The sequence below is a fragment of the Cyclopterus lumpus genome, chromosome 19 (genome assembly GCF_009769545.1).
Source record: "Cyclopterus lumpus isolate fCycLum1 chromosome 19, fCycLum1.pri, whole genome shotgun sequence".
Classification (NCBI taxonomy): domain Eukaryota; kingdom Metazoa; phylum Chordata; class Actinopteri; order Perciformes; family Cyclopteridae; genus Cyclopterus; species Cyclopterus lumpus.
In genome coordinates this window covers 13,099,571-13,118,309 of record NC_046984.1, presented here as the reverse complement: position 1 = coordinate 13,118,309, position 18,739 = coordinate 13,099,571, and the positions used below count along the sequence as shown (strand labels likewise).

At 43.4% G+C, this 18,739-nt stretch overlaps 1 protein-coding gene across 1 annotated transcript; it reads left to right on the top strand.

Moving 5' to 3' along the window:
* Positions 1-61: 61 nt before the first annotated feature.
* oat (ornithine aminotransferase) lies at positions 62-6,823 on the top strand. The gene is made up of 10 exons (XM_034558826.1): positions 62-176; positions 2,286-2,517; positions 2,649-2,873; positions 2,964-3,059; positions 3,342-3,469; positions 3,768-3,890; positions 4,699-4,827; positions 4,962-5,075; positions 5,316-5,460; positions 5,913-6,823. Exons 2-10 carry the CDS (start codon positions 2,304-2,306, stop codon positions 6,071-6,073), a joined length of 1,335 nt encoding a protein of 444 aa, XP_034414717.1. The 5' UTR covers positions 62-176; positions 2,286-2,303; the 3' UTR covers positions 6,074-6,823.
* The last annotated feature ends 11,916 nt before the right edge of the window (positions 6,824-18,739 follow it).

The following is an 18,739-nucleotide window of genomic DNA, read 5'->3' as shown; positions in this document are numbered from 1 at the left end:
ACGCGCCGGGCTCTCGCGCTGCCCCCCCCCCCCCCCCCCCCCCCCCCCACCCCCACCCCCCACCCCTCCGCCTCCTCGACAGACCAGCATTTAACAAGCTGCTGAGGAACCTTCAGCTTCACCCATCAGACCCGACGGACCTCACCCGCGATTCAAGAGGGCTTCACTTCTTCCTGGTACTGTTTCAACTTCCCTTCAAGGCTCATGCGCGTAAATTATAATTTAGGGATGGCTTAAAGAAACTGAAGTCAGACAGGTGCTAATGTTAGCTAGCCGTGTTTGTGTTTGTGTGCGAGCGCGGGCGCGTGCGCGTGCAGCACTGATCTCAAACGCGTTTACACTCTTCGGGTGAGCGTAAACGCTTTTATATTGTCATATTTATCTCGAGGGTTTACACTGAGCGGCACGTCCTCCTCCATGACGCAGTGTCATGTAACGCGTCGTGGTTGTCGGGAGAGCTGATTAAAGCCAACTGTCATCCGCGAGCTCCTATCCTCTTGGTCGTTATTGAGCGCGTGGTGGTGAAGTTACTGTTGGGGGTGTGTCGGAGAGGCAGCTCCCCCAGGAACCTATCATCTCTCAAGAGCAGCTTTTAATGATCACGAGCCCCGTGTCCTTGACGTGGCCCAGACCAGGTGCTGTCATGTGTATTTATTAGTACAGTGCTCAAAGTTATTGATTTTCCAGATAGACTACTGGGAATCTTCTCCTACATTTTCCACTCCAATTTTTTTGCAAACGTTCTCATGGCATTTCAATACCACGTAATAAAGGCTGCATTATCAGCCATCACTATTTAAACGTTTAGGAAGCAGCAATGCATTATGCATGTGGACTTGCTTTTGTTAACCCAATCAACTATGTTCCTCTATTGTCTTGCCTGTGAAAGAGAAATGCATTGTTCAGCAGACCTGCTCTGTGGAATGTCACACAGCAGTGCGTTGGTGGTGTTTTTAAGCTCGACTCTTGTTGTTGCATCGTGTAATTTTAGGAGTATTTCGAGAGTAGGCGAGTGCCTCAGGACTGTGGCGAGTCTGTGGCAGGCGACAGTGGGGTGGCAGGACAGCGGCTAGCGAACGGCACTCGTTCGGCTCCCCTGGCATGTTGGTTTACATGCATTTAAATATAGTGTGCCGTCACTTGTTGACACGTTATGAAATTGTACATCTGTTGTTTTAAATAATTAATAAAATAAAAAAGAAGCTGCTGAGTGGGTGGAGCCACATTTCCTGGGACCACCCATTGTTGTTACGACAGGTCAGCTACCGTAAATCACATTTATGCATTTAGTTGAGTCAACAATCGGCTAAAATGGACAATAGACTTGCCACCAGTAGTCCGATATACATATTATGGTATACAAAAAGAACAAAACGCAGCTCCTCCTTGACAACTCAAATCTATACGATGATCATAAAACAGATTTACGGCAGCTGACTTGTCGTAACAACAATGGGTGTGTCGAGGACATGTGGCTCCGCCCACTCAGCTTGTCAGCTGCTTGACGGGTGTTGAACGAGTGACGCTCACTTGCCACAGTCCTGACACCTGACCTGTGCCAAAAGGAGAACGGCCTTACTGAGTATTTCTTTGTTTTATGCTGTTTATTGGGGAAAGAGCATCACTGCCAATGACGAGTTAATTTAAAAAGAAAAAGGGCTTGTTCTAAAATTGTATTTATCTGATACAGTTTTTACTGTTTCACAGCTGCTTCCAGCAAAGCCTACAAAGGCCGACTTCTGTTTCTATCTTGTATTGGAAGTGGGTTTGTTCGCTGTGTACCTGGGGATGCTTTTATTCCTGATTTTGTTTATTGATTAATCTACAGATTACGCTTTGGATTCAGATTTGTTTCTACAGAATGTTATAACAAAGTTAAAGCTGCATGTTATAATTTCCCACAGCCCAAGAGGGTTTATTAATATTTGTTTTTATTCGACCAACGATCCAAAACTTGGTTTATTATAATGTATGGCATTACATTCTCACCTTAAGTTTTATTTATATAGGGCTTTGAAAGACACTTTACATGGTTGGTACAAATAACAATATAAACAAAGCAGCTGGATGAAAAGTATATTGACCTCCACTATATAAGCTTGGTTACATTATGGTTATTGTCAGGTCTCTATATATTTACACCGTCATATAGCACTTGTGACCCTTTAATGAAATATTCCTTGCAACTTGGAACAAAGAAACCCCAGCTGTTTTAAAGTCAACAATCATACAACGTGTGCGTGTGCGTGTGCGTGTGCGTGTGTGTGTGTGTGTGTGTGAAATAGACGTAGCAGCTTACAGCCATGAAGGGAATGATTCTCCAGCTCAGCCGCAACCTGAGCCGCGCCGCCCCTGTTCTTAGTCGCGGCCTCCACTCTGGCACACGTCCCGCCTCCACTGCCGCAACCAAACTGAGGTCTGACCGTCCGCTGACCTCGGACGAAATCTACGCCCGCGAGGACAAGTATGGGGCGCACAACTACCAGCCCCTGCCCGTGGCATTAGAGAGGGGGGAGGGTAAGTGCCGAGTCTCATTTTATTACAAAAAAAATAAATGTGATTTAATGTATGGTTCCCGTAGTCTCTGGTGATTTTCCACTAATCCCTTTATGAATCATCACACTTTCTAACAACTCTGTTTTCTCCAGGCATCTATTTGTGGGACGTGGAAGGCAGCCGGTATTACGACTTCCTGAGTGCTTACAGTGCAGTAAACCAGGGCCATTGCCACCCAAAGATCGTAGCCGCGCTCAGCGCCCAAGCCTCCAAACTCTCCCTGACTTCCAGAGCATTCTACAACGATGTGCTGGGAGCTTATGAGGAGTACATCACTGGCTTGTTTGGCTACGACAAAGTCTTACCCATGAATACAGGTACTGGAAGGAAGCATCACACACTAACTGTGCGTAACATCCTCCTCAGCTATTATGAGTGCATTTGCTAACCTGTCTTACTTTCGTTAGGTGTTGAAGGTGGTGAGACGGCCTGTAAGCTCGCCCGCAAGTGGGCTTACAATGTGAAGGGGGTTCCTAAAAATCAGGCCAAAATCATTTTTGCAGGTATGTCACAATCTTATGTTGCAAAAGGCTTCTGTCAGGGAGCTCAAGGTGCCAGAAAATAAATGTATTCATTAGTCCTTTTTTAATAACTTGTGCCTTTTACACGTTTTTTGCATATTTTACTTATCATATCAGTAGTTTAGATTTTGAGTTCAGATGTTAGACGGCTTTAACTCTCTGAAGCGCCCGGGGAGAAGCTGACCACATGTTGCAAATGTCCTACATCATGTAAAGATGTAAACAGAACCATGATGAATATGCCTCATTCACTCTTGATTTTAGATGGCAACTTCTGGGGTCGCACCATGGCGGCCATCTCCAGCTCAACTGACCCGAGTAGTTACGAAGGTTTCGGCCCCTACATGCCAGGCTTTGAGCTTGTCCCATTCAACGACATTCCTTCACTGGAGGTACATGTTTTGATTCTATCTTCCAGACATAGAGCATTGTTCATGTTTGTTTTGGTTCAGTTGTTGAGACGGGAATGGCATGTGTGAGCAAGATTCTCAAATAGCTGACTTGACGCCCTTGTTGTCTTTGTAAAGTTTAACAGCACTGACTTACTGACTGGTGTTGCATGTGTCTGCTGAATTAAGCAACTGCTGCTGTTTTATGTCAATATAAGAATGTAATGATTGACTAAAGTAAAGCAAGTATTAGTTGAGAGGGTGAACTTGGACAAATATAAAAAAAATCTTCTTTCTACAGAAAGCTCTTCAAGACCCCAATGTTGCTGCTTTCATGGTGGAGCCCATCCAGGGGGAGGCTGGGGTGGTGGTGCCAGACCAGGGGTACCTCACCAAAGTCAGAGAACTTTGCACCAAATACAACGTGAGTCCATGCTGTTTGCTAAGGGAAGAACATGCATTTGGGTGTGGTACTGAAGGTAAAGCACAACAAAGGCTGAGCGCAACCACAGCGGACACGTCCTTTATTTCTAGCGCCGTCTGCGGAAAACATCCAACATTGCAGCTCCAGTTTCACTGCACGTTTCGTACCACAGAAAGCTCAAGACTGTCCCGGCCTTTATTTAAGAGGCCTTGCCTGGTATGAGGATGTACAGCACAGCACTCTAGAGACAACATTTTATCAAGTGCATGCTGTATTTCCTATATGCACAGCTCCTAGGGCTCAGTTTGGCCTAAATTGTCCGTAATATAATGTTTCTAAACAATGCGAAAACCTTTCTCACACACGCACAGCAGTCAGCTGTTACAGTACAGTGCGGCTCCACCTGACCGCCAATAATTTACTTTGTACAGCATTACACATTCAGGGATTGTGCAATGCTGTGCAAGCTGTGATGGAGAAGTCTCTTGCTAGAGCCGGTGTTTGGTTTGTCCCTTCTGGGCTACTGCGGAAACATGACCGTCTCCGTGACGAGGACCCGCCCCCCTATGTAGATGTAAACTGCTCATTTCTAAACTAACGGAACCAAAATGATTCTAAGCTTCATGTGATTTATACATTAATGACAACATGTGTATATAAAGATTAGATTCAATTTCTGCGAGCATATCCTACACACTGATCCTATTTTAATTTTATGGATCTACAAGCCAAAAGGAAACCTTGGGCTGTGGTGACGACTGCAGTGGGGCTTTGAGATAACTACTCAAGACCTCTGTGTTTTGTCCAGGTGTTGTGGATTGCTGACGAGGTGCAGACCGGCTTGGCGAGGACCGGCCGGCGCCTGGCTGTGGACCACGAGGAAGTCCGTCCAGATATCGTGGTTCTGGGCAAAGCTCTTTCTGGAGGCGTTTACCCTGTAAGCATTTTTGTTGCTGTTCAGTCACACGTCATGGCATATTATGGATTAAGTAGAGGACTCCAAGTCCGTACAGTTTGATCATGGTAGAGAATTTACCTTTGCTTTTACTGATCTGTGTTTTTGTGCCTCAGGTATCTGCCGTGCTGTGTGATGATGAGATAATGATGACCATCAAGCCTGGAGAACACGGGTCCACATATGGCGGTAACCCCATTGCCTGCCAGGTCGCAATCGCTGCACTTAAGGTCAGTGTTGAAATGCACTTCATTCATAGTTTCTTTGGCCATCTCATTCCTACTTGTTTTGTCCTTTTTTGTTTTTATTGATTAAATGGGGCGAACTCCCATTGTGTTATGCAACATACCACAAAGTTACAAGTTACCTTCTCAGGCAATTTAAAGTAAAAAAAAAAAGTATGTATGTCACCTTGATGTCATACATTATCTTAAAAATAAAAAAAGCTGTCTTACTGTTCTTGTTTGCAGGTGCTTGAGGAGGAGAAGCTGGCAGAGAACGCTCAAAGGATGGGAGTGTTGCTGCGGAGCGAGCTGACAAAACTGCCCAAAGACATTGTGACTACGGTCCGAGGGAAAGGCCTCCTCAACGCCATTGTCATTAAAGAGACTAAAGGTACTGAACTATTCTAAAACCTTCTAAAAGGCTTTAGTTTTGTAAATGAAACATGATCTGGTCAACCCTTTATTTTGTATTTTTCTGAAGTACATTAATTCCTCAAGCAAATTCCCCCTTGGTGGACCAGTGTGTAGGATTTAGTGGCACCTAGCAGTGACGTTGCATATTGCAATGAACTGAATAGCCTATGAAGACGTCAGCATACCAGACTTTAATTTATGATGTCACTTTTGGAGGCAGTATTTGTTAATTTGACAAATGTTTTTTTTCTTTTCTCGGAGCCAAGACTATAATGAGTTTTTGTGCTATTAATCTTAAGGTGTTTCAAATTAAAAGGGTCAAACTTATTTTCTTTTGTAAGACAAATGAAGAGTAGAACACTGTTGGCACCTTGCAGTCACTGAATCTGACCTCTTTTTTTAATTTTTTTATTACAACAATCCTCACAGACTATAACGCCTGGAAGGTGTGCTTGCGCCTTCGTGACAGCGGACTGCTGGCCAAGCCCACCCACGGCGACATCATCCGCCTGGCCCCTCCCCTCACCATCAAAGAGCATGAGCTGCACGACTGTATTGATATCATCCAGAGAACCATCTTGTCCTTCTAAACGACAACCAACTATTCAACAATACAGACCACCTGATAATCATAATCATAATCAACTGATTGTGCGAAACATTTATTATTTTTTCTTAAGTTCTTTTGTACAGAAAAACATCTGTAGAGCTAAAACGTTTTTTTTTTTTAGATAGAGGTAATGCATTACCCCAAAAATCCCAAATAGCCCATTGAATAAGGAATAGCAATCCCACATTACATGATTAATAATTCTATATATTGCTCTGTTTGCTGTTTTTAGAGGATGTCTGTGCTGCGTTGTGCACAAAGCAGAGGAGATCAATAGACAAACAGTCCCAACAAAGACAGGTATTTTACTTTATATGTTCACATAGGCCACAGTCTATTTATTAATTTGTATATGAGCAAGTTCAATTTTATGGACTACTGCTGGAATTTTCTTAATTGGATTATTATTATCTTGTAGCCGTTTTTGTTTCAATAAATCGGTATCCTTGAAGTTCGATGTTTGTCCTCTTCTCGCATTAGAGAATAATAGGACAGTGATTAAATGACCACAAGGATGTGGAAAGCTTGTGTTGTTGTCACTGAAGCTTTGAAGTTGCAAAAATGGTATTCAGGACTGCCCTAGATATCATTTTTGCTTGTGTTGAATGATGTTATTAGTCGGTGTGCTTGTCTTCAATAAAAACCTTTTTAATTAATAAATAAAATGTTTTCAGGGATGTATACAGTTTAAAAAAGACCCTCCCCCAATAAAAGTACCAATACAAATATGTCCAGTATCTGTAGTACGATTTTTCTTCAAAGGCAATATCCTATTTTTAGTTGTTGCATTATCCATTGGTCTTCAAATAAATTATTGCAGTCTTATTTCCTGTCTTGCTGTTTGTGTTGAACAAATTGATTTGATTGGCATTTTTCAGGATGCAGGTTCACAGGGGTATCAGTCAGCTTTGCTGATTAAAACAAGGAAACTCCTAAAATCCAGAACATTGACTAATGTAGAAAGACCCAGGTATCCAGATACAATCCCAAAACAGATCTTTTTTTTTATCTTAAATGACATGGCAAGCCATTCACTTGCTTCACAAGTGAATGGCTTGCACAAAACCAGATGCAACCTCCCTGTGGTTTGAGTCGATGCCATTATTTACCCATCAAAGCACACAGATCATTCTTTCTGTCAGACTACGCCCCCCCCCCCCCCCACACCCCCACCCCCCACCCAAGGCCTTAAACCCTGAACCCTAAGGGGCTTGCAGACGTCACCTGCTGAAAGGTCGAGTGTGAGAGACTAAGAGCTGGAAATGGTGTAAATGAGACAGCACTTTGCTGCAACATATCACGTTACCGTGACGACATCAAGAAACTGTGTGGAGATTGGGATTGGGCCTTTTTATACTGAAATGATGCATTTAACCTATTATTTTGCAATGATTCTAGAGGTAACACTAGATGGTGCTGTGCCTTTACTGAAATGAAACTAAAGATCGGTGGGTACTTAAACCAAGCAGCGTGTACAAACACTTACCGGGTAGGTGTTAAATACAAAGCTTACAATAACGGGGACAAGAGCCTCACTCCAGATACAATTCAAGACTTACTGACATATATAGGTATGTATAGTCCGAGCACAACAGTGTTACACCTCCAAGCCGTAACCTGGATTATCCATCCATCAGGCTGTCATGCAGTCCTCTGGACCAGCAGCACACGGGGACCTTCACTGACAGAGAGTGGACATATTTGACACACTCCATTCCCAGAAGACGAGCTGTCCTGAATTGGATGTTGTGGCAACTACTTCAAGCCGGCTGAACAAGACAGTCCAAGGCTTTCTGCCCCCCCGAGCGCTGACCTTCAGGCAGCATAAATCCTGCTGCACAGACTGCATCCACTCCAATTTTGCTGTACACTACAATAATATAAACAGCAGCAGTGGTAGAATACAGATCTGACGGATGGTATCAGATGAAGATTTCATCTCTTATATAATTGGTATGAATAGATTTGACTTTTTATGTTGGTTGAATTGTATTTGCTGCTTTGCAATTGCTGTTTTTTTTTTGGGGGGGTTTGTAAAGCAACAGCTGGCCGTGCAAGACAACCTATTACATGCTGTTAAGGATAAATAACATCCACTCTAAGTAGTCAAATGCGTTGCACTTTTAGTGGCAGTCCTACAGGCAAATTCCTCTTTCAAGGCTTTCTATTAAGTGCATTTTCTTTTCTTTATTGCGCTTTTCTTTACAGAGCTTTCAAACACATCTCATAGTCTTCCTCAGTGGATGGAGTTCATCTATTATCAAGTGACTGAACGTCCTTTCACACGTGAACCATTTTTTATTTTTACTCAACAAGGTTCTTTCGCCAAAGGCAAACCAGCTTGTGAGAAGCATTTGAAAACTCCCGAAAAAGCAAAATGCATTCAATTACAGAAGTTTATTTTTTTTTAAAGTATAATGTAGCGTAACATGTGGAAAAAGGAATACACTTTCCACCACTGGCTACCTTCTCTAACCTTCAGGCCACCTCGTGACGGTTAGATTTCTGTTTCATCAGTTGCGCTGTCAAAACAGACCTTGTAGTTTAGGGCAAAAGTGCACACAGCCTACAATCTAGGACAGGTTATCATTTCATACGAAGCGGAGTGGAGAGATATGTGCAAGGCCCAGAGCTTGCTTGTGAAATATGAGTGGAATCCAGCCTGGCAGGAGAAATGAGGGTTATCACAGGGTGACACCGAGCAATGCGCTTGTGCCCTGTGCATGCTTTGATCCTACACTGGGCGGAGAACCTGCATCCCACTCAGCCACGACAGGAAGGCATACCATATTCCACAAATGAGCTCCAGTTTTGGCAGGGGAGTGACAGGCCACAGGCTCTGCGAGGATCTGGGAACACGGCAGGGCTTTGGTAGCCTCAGCCAAACCTGGAGATGCTCCTTTTAAAGCTACTTGATTTATTATTATTTTTTTGCACCCCGCCACACACTGCGTGCCAACAGGCGCAAGGCCGGCTTCAAAAGACGAGTGTGTGTTCCAACACAATTCCTCTGACCAAGAAGGTCAAGAGGGGCTCATCCAGACTCGCTTCTCTCGTTCCACTCTTTCAACTCTTTGTTCATTGCCTCCTCTTTGTCTTTCCTTATTTTGCTAGCCATCCCTGCTGCCCTCCCTCCTCCTAGCCCTTTGTCTCTCTCTCTCTCTCTCTCTCTCTCAACCAGTCCATTTGTATTCATTCCTTACATAATGGAGAAATCAGATTGTGCTAAGCAAGAACGTAATCAGAGTACTGTGCCGGAAATGTAATTCAGGTAAAGTTGAAGTTAAGAAGAGGATAAGTTATAAAGCTCTGTCCATTAGATGTGTGGAGAATAAGGTGTCAATAGGCTGGAATAGGATAAGCTATTCGTTTTTTTTCCCCTTTATAAATCAGAGAAAAACGTTTTGGTCGCCTGCCAGTGCTCATATTAATGTGCCTTTTGCATTAGGTTTCCGACAGCTGAGTGCACAGATAAAATGCATGTGCATCTTAAAGGGCAAATGACACAGAATCTTTAAAGAGTAATGTGCACTGACCATTTTTCTCTCCATCCACGTGCCCCTTTCAGTTCACTCCAGAGGGGATATGTATATATATATATATATATATATATATTGATAGGTGCAGCAAGGTCCTCAGAAGGACGTGGTCCTCCCTGCAGATCTGAGGCGCACTGTGACTCTCAAACTAATTGTTTCAGTTGTCACACCCTCAACTGATTTATGTCTGCAGGGTTGTAGACACGTCTGCAGTCCTTATGAATCTTTAAAAAGGCAAATACGACATTGTCACAGTTCTAGAAGTCTCACCTCTTTTATAAAAGATTATGCCATATTTTGAGAGACACCGCATGTCTGAGGAGCGCATACAATCGTTGTCATCGCTAACCGTATCCAATAGGGCTGAAGATATGATACGTGGCATAATACATGGGTTGTAATGCAGGGAAAACTGCTATGGTATAAAGACAAAGCGGCACTGTATTTATATTATTTTAAAGAATCATTTATTCTCTATGGCTGATAGATTAAAAAGATAAATTGACGCACTGCGATCAACCTGATTTATTTTCTCTTTTTTTTTGTCAGACCATTTTATTTATTTATTGCTGCCGGGATGTAAATAGAATTAAATTAAATTATTTAAATGAATTGCCTAACCAAGCTTTACGGCATTTTTCTCGTACAAATAACATATCACAAGGGCAATCTTCAGAAAATGGGCCAACAATTATGCTTAATAAATCTAGCAAATTTACAAGAATCCCCTCCCTAGTGCAACGGAACACTTTAATCAGCATTGATGTGGGCAAATAATAATGTCAAACCACATATTAGAAGAAATCCATCATTTATACTCCAACTCCAGTCCAAGAAGATATGAATCACAATTCCATTAGTTTGTGTTGTGTCCTTTTGGTGCAAAAACACACGATACAGGTGAGGCACTTGAACCAAGTGACACAACAAATGTCTGTGCTTTTCTAACGCATTTCTTTTCATTTCCACAAAGATAAATATGAAGCTGAGTGTCATCACAATGCGGTGATCATCGCAGGAAATCGCACCAATCACGGTGAAGAGCATCTGATGAATTATTAAGTATTTATACTATATACAAGAGGAGAATGACTCACATACCTGTTGTTCATGTTTCTGAGCATAGTCTGTTCACTTTCCATTAGAAAATAAACTCGATTACAAATTAATTTCATTATCCACAGCCAGGTGGCTGGGTGTCTGTGTTTTTTTACTCGAAAAATACACAACTAGAGTGAAAGGACTTCCACTGGTTGAGCTTCTCTTCACCATAACGAAGGAGGAAAGATTCACGGAAGAGGTAACAGACGACTACAAGGAAGACCCTGGGCCAGAGTGCGATTCATTCAGCTGAATTTCAAATGCATGTGAGCCTGCTCTATCACCATTTGCAAAATGCCCGGAGAAAATGAACGATAGTGCAGATGCCAAGAGAGATACATGCAGTGAGTGAATGTCAGTGCCTCAAAGCCATCAATGGTGCTGTGATTGTGTTCATCATCAGGGAGGGTTGCTGCGCTAACCAGGATTTTAGCCAGTAGGGATGGACTGAAATATTAAATATCTCCCTATTGGATGGATCGCCATGATACTTTGTACAGTCATTCTTTAGAGGATGAAGCCCACTGACACCAACAAAAGTCTTCATGTATCTTGTGAAATATCTCAGCAGCTATTGGACCGGATTTGCACCGTGACGTTGGTACGTTGGTATTGGTTTAGCATAGTATGCTAATGTGCTAAACTAAGATGGTGGACGTAGTGAACATTATACCTGTTAAAGTAGTTTTAATGATGTATGTTTTTTTCTTCTTTTCTGATTGGTTGAGCAGAAGAGTCCCCGACCAAAACTAGAGAAAGTCTCAACCCATTTGGATTTTATGATGATTCAAAAATATTTAGAGTGCTGCATATTTGTGGTAAAATGCGAGTTTTCTGTCTTCTTTCTTCCCAACAGAGGCTGTTCTCAGTTAGCGTCTTTGAATATGTTATAATTATTTGTAATGTAGATTAGGTAATCCATGATTCATATCCGTATCGGATGTGCAGCTACTATTCCAGTGGGATGTATCCGTCTCACATGTGGCAACCGTGCCACTGAGGCCGCAGAAAAATGAAGACATGCCGCCCCTTGTGGTCATAAAACACGCCTAAAGGCATTCGGAGGATCCGTTAGCCGCAGACAACACCAGTCACAGTGGCTCTGCCTTTTTCGACGCCCCCTCGTCTCTTCTGGTCAACCAAATGGCAGCTCACAAACTCGGTCAAGGACGGACACAAACTGATGCTCCGTTAGGACTCGACTTTACGCTACAGGCTGACCACAACAGCTGCAGACAAAGCCTCAGTGTTTACAGAGTTCATGTCTGAGGCTAGGGAAGAGGAGGAGGCAGCAGGAAGGAGGAGGAGGGCAAACAAAGCGGGGGGAATGGAGGGGAGGGGGGACGTGGGTCTCAGCTTCCACTGCCGGAGGGAAAAAAATGACCATGGTGCCCACAGGAATTCAAGTCTCATTCCGAAGAGAAAAAAAAACGGAGCAGTTCCTCTGCACATCCTTCAGACACAGTTTACATAACAACGGAGAAACTGTACGACACCTGGGAGGGGAAGTGGGTAGATGTGAAGGATAAATTGCTCCTGTACATGGTGGGTCAATGGGATGGGATGTACTGGACCGTGCTGAGCTCAGATCCAAGGTGGTAAATCAAAAGGAAAATGTGCAGAGGCAGAGAGGCACTCCTTCCCAGGAAGACTGGCAACCGAAAGTATCACACAGAGACTTGCATATGGAGAAGGAGACTACAAGTTGGGGTTGGGCAAGCTGCCACAGAAGCTCTCAGTGTCATAAAGGATAAATCATGACACTAAGCATCCCTGTGGCCCTCTCCCTCTGATGCAGCACTACTTCTCCGGGAACGGCGGAGGCTCGGTTACGTGAAATATCACTTTTCAACTTCAGCCGTTTCTGCCGACGTCTCTCCCGATGGATGCCGCCAAAAGGTCGCTCAAAGCGTTGCCGTAACGCACGGTGCACAGTGTGTTTAACGTGTTAATGCTAGCATGGCGCAACACTTCGTTAAAAAAAAAAAAAAAACGGCTGCCCGTGGCCCAAGGGCGAAGGGGCTCTCCTCTCATCATGAGATGAAATGAATCAGCAATGTCGTTACTGTTCGTCGCCGGAGCTGATTCATTACTAATGAGGGATGTCAAATGTCATTTTCCCAACCTAGTCGTCTACTGTAAGTGCAGTGGAATTATTGACTGTGGACCCCTCTGGTATCTTGGTCAGGGGACGGTGAATTAACCGAGGCTGGATGCTCAATCATTTCCACAGGCCAAGGCCTTGCAATCAGCCACTCGGGGTTTAGTGACCAGTAGAAAAAAAAAAAAACACCTCTACAATGTAATTATATAAGCGTGCAATAAATTCAAGAAATTCACTTGAATTGAGTTGTTGTTGCGTCATGCTGTTTTGTGTTCTGATGTTATTGTTGTCCTAATAAACTGGCGACTGAGTGTAAAGCATTTTTTTTTCTCCTCCAGTGTTCTGTTGATTCATAATAGCGTCACTTGGCCTGGACTATTTTCGTCCATGCATTCCCGCAGCAGTTAAACACGGTATCGATGATTATACTATTCATCCATCAAATTAGGCGCAACAGTGTTGTCACGTTGGCACCAGTAGAACACATTTTACCTCTAGTTCTCTATCTGTGTGGGATGCCAAATGAGCAGTGACACCCTGCAGCAGACAGAAGCACAACCAGAGAGTGAAGCTTTAATTAAAAGCTATGTGCAAAAAAGCTATCCCCTCTCGACACATGCTAGTTCGGAAGGAACACCCGTGCGCTGAAAAGTGATTACAAGAGTGGTTTGACATGCGGGTGACAACTGGGTGCCCTCCTCAGTTTGTCAGACCATGACAAAGTATGTGACATTCCTTTTACACGCGAGTGAATGTGTGGCGCTCCATTTCAGGGCCGTTGAGGGAAGTTGCCAGTAATTGTTAGACTGGAGCACATTTACATTATCCTTTTATTCTCCTGTTCTCGCATTTAAATGAGATCCCTCCCGGGGAGAATTCATTCACACAGTCCGACACACTGCGACTTTTAATTTTGAATTCTGGCGGTGCACGAGCCAGAAGGGAAAGACGTTCTGCTGAGCTTGGGTCCTCAAGTGTCCTCCACAATCCTGCTGATGCGGCACATGCACCTCATGGCATGTTAGCAGCACGCCAGCATTCCACTGGGAAAATTTGAAGCAGCCCCTCAGCCTACATGGCCCGAGGGCTATCAGCACACCGGCTCTGACAGCCCGGCACTACACCTGGTGAAGCTCCAGGACGACAACACAATATCCGCCTGTCTTTGCACAGGCCTGGGGATGGATTACCCACTATGGAGTATGTTAAATCTTCTGGGCTCATAAAAATCCTCCCGTTTTCATTAGACATTACCATCCGAGGTGGACTTTGCACTGTGCCAGTAAGCATGTATTTGGTCAAGAGACAGCTGGGAGTAAAACCGAGCTAAATATGTGACAAAACATTTTTTTTTTAGAAGTCTCAGTCACATACAAATGTTATTTCAAAAGCTGAAAAGAGTATATTTAAATATTTGCAGCTTGAAAAATGAATGAATCCAGTTTTAATTTGGTAGTCTAGTCAGTTTACACCACCAGATTTTCTCTCTCGGACTCCCTTAATACTTCTCCCGTTGCACTGGGTAGAACATGTCTAGTTTGAAATCACTGACCTTTCTGTTAACTGCAATTTAATGGGGTGATTAGGTCCATTTCGCTCTGTTTTGAAAGTATACATCCATCTTCCTAAAGGTGTTGACATTGCAATAACCCTGGCTTTCAGCAGGCTCCTCACAATGCACGCTTGCTTACCGGTGAAACACCAAACAAGCACACCCTTTGACATTTTCACGCACCACCTTGTGAAATCCATACATTTTGTGTATTTATAATAGGGTGCTCATTATGAGAGTCGTGAAAGGTTCCCGTGACTACACCGTGACCTGCTGACGAAAAGAAAACATACAGTATAGGTCCTAGTTATTCAAGGGATGATGTCATGCCGAACAACTTCACCCGGATTGGTTCTTTCCATGTGCGTTGGACTGATGCAAGTCTCCATGAAAATGACACCCCAAATACATAAAACTCTGACAGTACAAGGATACATCTTTGTTTGTTTTAGTGGTGTTCCTGAGGCAGCCAGCAGTGACGTCCTCCATCATTGTGTGTTTGTTCAAGTACTTAAAACTCCTTAAATCATTCCTATATTAACAATTGATTGAATGTCTACATCTAAATGACTGGTTTTGTTTACAGTGTGAGGACTTTGTTTTGGTGTTGAGGTGTTCAGAATGAACACAAAATGGAACTTGAGAGGCGTCTCGACCTCTTGCAAAGCGGATGCAAACCGACACTGTATAGGCGACATGACTTGACAAGGTTGAAAATGCAATTTTGGTGAGAAAGAAAGGTTTTCCTGAGGCTGTTTGACGGGAGACAAGAGGTAAAGGGAGGGGGGGGGGGGGGTCTGAAGGGAAATAAGAAATTCAAGCTAACACATATATACACTCACTCTACACACACCAGCCCCAGCTAACGGACTGACTGTGCAGTCTGCACAGTCAGTCCGTTCGCTGTTTGTGATGATCAATTTGGCAGTCCGGCGGTCAAATTCGCCCCAAATAAACCAAGGTGAAATGTGACCAAGCCAGCTGTCAGACCTCGGCAGAGCAATAAGCAATCAGACACCGAAAGAGATGGAATCCTACACAGTTGCATATTGGCCAGTCACCTCTACGCATTGTGGCCGCTCACCTCTCCGACACACAGTTCAGTGGTTTGTGCCGGCAGACAGGGAGGCTCTGTAATGTTTCATGATCAAGCTGATCCATCCAAGTGTGGAGGGCAGCTGGACTGAGCTGATATTAGTATGCCCCTGGTGTGGCTTGACAACAGAAGCTGGAGCAAACCCCCCCCCCCCACCTCTCCACCCCTTCCTCTTCTCTATCTCATTGCATGGTGTCAGATGGAGAATTTTATGTGACAGAGGCGGGGAGAATGAAATGTGCCGGCGCTCTTGCAGTGGCTTTGTAGCTTTTACTGTTTTCGAGATAACTGATGGTCAGAGCGCATCCGTCTAGGCCCGGGGAACACTCGCTCAGACAGCTCGTTTGCCGATGCAGATGGGATCTGATTCGTGGGCAGCCGAACACAAAAAGTGGACCACAGGGGTGACAGTAAAAGATGGACAGATATCCCCCAAAAAAAAGAAAGAAAAAGAAAGAAATGTGTGTGTTCGGATTTTTAAAAATTTTTTAATCTTGTTTATCCGACAACGACTGTGGAAAAGCAGGTGGGCTGCCGGTGGTTGGCTGGTGTGGAGCCTTCCTGTAATCTGACAGACCGTGATAGAATCAGGTTTGGCATTTGGATTGCTGTACCTGGAACAGCTTTCTTCTCTCCTCTCCAGCCATGACAGATGCTGCAATTAGTGGCAGTGGCGACTGCCAACTGCTGACACAGCTTTATATATCGCCGAGCCATCTATACTCCGTTTGTACCCGAATCATTAGTTTATCTCAGCACCTGGTTTTCCAACAGGGAGCTCGGACTCAGAGAGGCGTTCTCACCCAGTGGGTTACGGCTCGACACTGGTCGATATTGCAGAACGGGACTCCTTTATCCGAAGCTAGTAATCTTCTTCTAATTGCACACTCTACCGCAGCCATGGGAAATATGTGTTTTGCATTGGCTGGCAGGTGACCATTAAAACGGTGTAACAGGACTCAGGGACTCAAACAAAGACCCAGGCAACAGTTAAAGCACCATTCAAAGTCAATTTGCAAGTTATATTAAAGTGCAGCTGGTGTCATCTTCTGAGTTATGCTACTAGTCGACTCTCACTGGTGAAATAGACCCATATGAACCTGTTAGGTGGACATAAGCACAATGATACACTCTGAGGTGACCCGATACAGAAAACGACAGACCCCCTGTGTGGTGTTCTTTGCCTCCTCTTGTCTTGAATTTAAAAAAAACATTGACTATATCAAAAAGTCTTGATGTTATCTGTCCACTAATGCTTTGTTTTTAATCAATTGTAGCTCGTAATAAACTCAAAGTGGTAAAAAGGAGGCAAGATAATAATCTTTGTTTTCAGGTGTTCAGGGTTTTTTAAATGTCATTCTGTATATGTTATATTACAGACCACAACTTTGACTTAAAAGGCTTTTATTTGAAGCAGTTCTGTTGAAAATGAAAAAAGCACACAATGACAGGTAGTGTGTGCCTGCCTCCAGTATTTTCAAGAAAAGTCATTGTCTGAAACAGAGAAGAAATGACCATGACACCTGTTTACAAAGAAAAAGGGATTGCAGCTGAATTTGCATATAAATCTGCTGCAAGGAAATATTCATTTTAGTTTTTGTAAGTTATCACAGGGAAATTTAAGAGCTAAAATACAACGTCTATCACGGTGGACAGATATTACACATTACAAAAACTTCAATGAGTTAGAATGTCTGTCTTTTCCAACGCCATGCTCAATCAATCTTCTTAGGATTTGGGGACCAATTACCACAACATTTGTTTTGTAAATCCTTATTTTTCCCTTTACCGCTGTGAACACCTGTCCTCATAAACTTGCAGATTTAAAAAAAAGTGAATTACTATATTTAGAATTCGACTGCAGTTTTGATAAAATAAACTCAAAACACATTTCCCAGAATTTACATAGCCCATTTCACAACATGATGTCACGATTATATTGTACTTTATTGGTGTGAATATTACCGGAGATGTGAAGGAGAACACAACCGCCTGGAGCTTAGAACAAACCTGCTATTGTGTCTCACGAAGCTCACTTTCAAGTTAACTCATTCCAAGAGCTGAGGGGGAAAAAAACAACAGGACCAGAATGGCCTTCCAGTGGAAAACCTTTTTTTTTCTTCTCCACCTCTCTTCGTGGTCATCCATTATTAGTGAATTCATTGGTTGCCAAGTCTGGCCTTGAATCCCAGATAAATAACAGATAATTTTACACACCTTGACATTTCCCCAATAACATAATCTCTGAGGGGTTTAAGATACATTTCTCGAAACACACAGCCTTTCCACCAGCCCTGTTTTTCTCCTCTTTTGTATCTATTTAACACAAGAGTGGTGGAGGCAGGAATAGAGGAGACACACACACACACACATTATAGAAGCGTGGCTTTCTGAAACACGCTTTCACCGTGTAACAATGCAAATGGACTGCATTTACAGTGGCTTTCCGCCTCGTCTCTAAGTCACATTGTTTTGGTGTTGCTGTGCTAGTGAGTGAGTGAGAGGCTGAGGGAGAGAGAGAGAGAGAGGATGGAGTAGGTGGCTGAGTGCACATCATTGTTTGCCGTGATGAGCTGTACAAATGACTGAACAATGACAGGAATTCACAGGCTGAAGAACATCCTTCACACCTGCCCTTGTAAATATAAAAAAGGTATATCAGTCAAAGGAAATGTGTATCGCTCTTGCAAGCTGTGAAGAAGTCCTGTTGGACTGATGCTTATCTCTTTCTTTTTTCTTGTTTTTGTTGTATCCAAAAGAACACAGGGAATAGAAGAAATACAATTTCCACCAGTTCAAAGAACTTGTCAAATTCCTTGGAGGGAGAGAGAGAGAGAAAAGAAAGCCTGTGTGTGCACTATTAGTGCAACATCCATCCCTGGTGAGGGGAATGGACCGTGGAGGACCCCGGCTCTTTGTTAGGATGTGAAGGATGGACAATGCTGCTACTGTGTGCTAGAGAGCAGGAGCCATGCCACTGCTGGTTCCATAAGACTGCCAAAGCTTGTCACAAGTAGACTTTTCTTTTGTTCTAGGCTTTCTCTTTTTGTAATCTTTCCCTTTGTCCCTCATGTTCATTTCTTCTTCTTCCTTTTTAAATCTCAATGATGATTTCTCCTCCATATCTGAATCTCTCCAACCTGATGTACTGCAGTAGTCCACATGGGGACATCTGCAAACGTCCAATCATCCCACAGTAATTGCCAATATTATTTATTTTTTTTACGTGGAGGGGTGAGCTTTAGGAGTTGGCG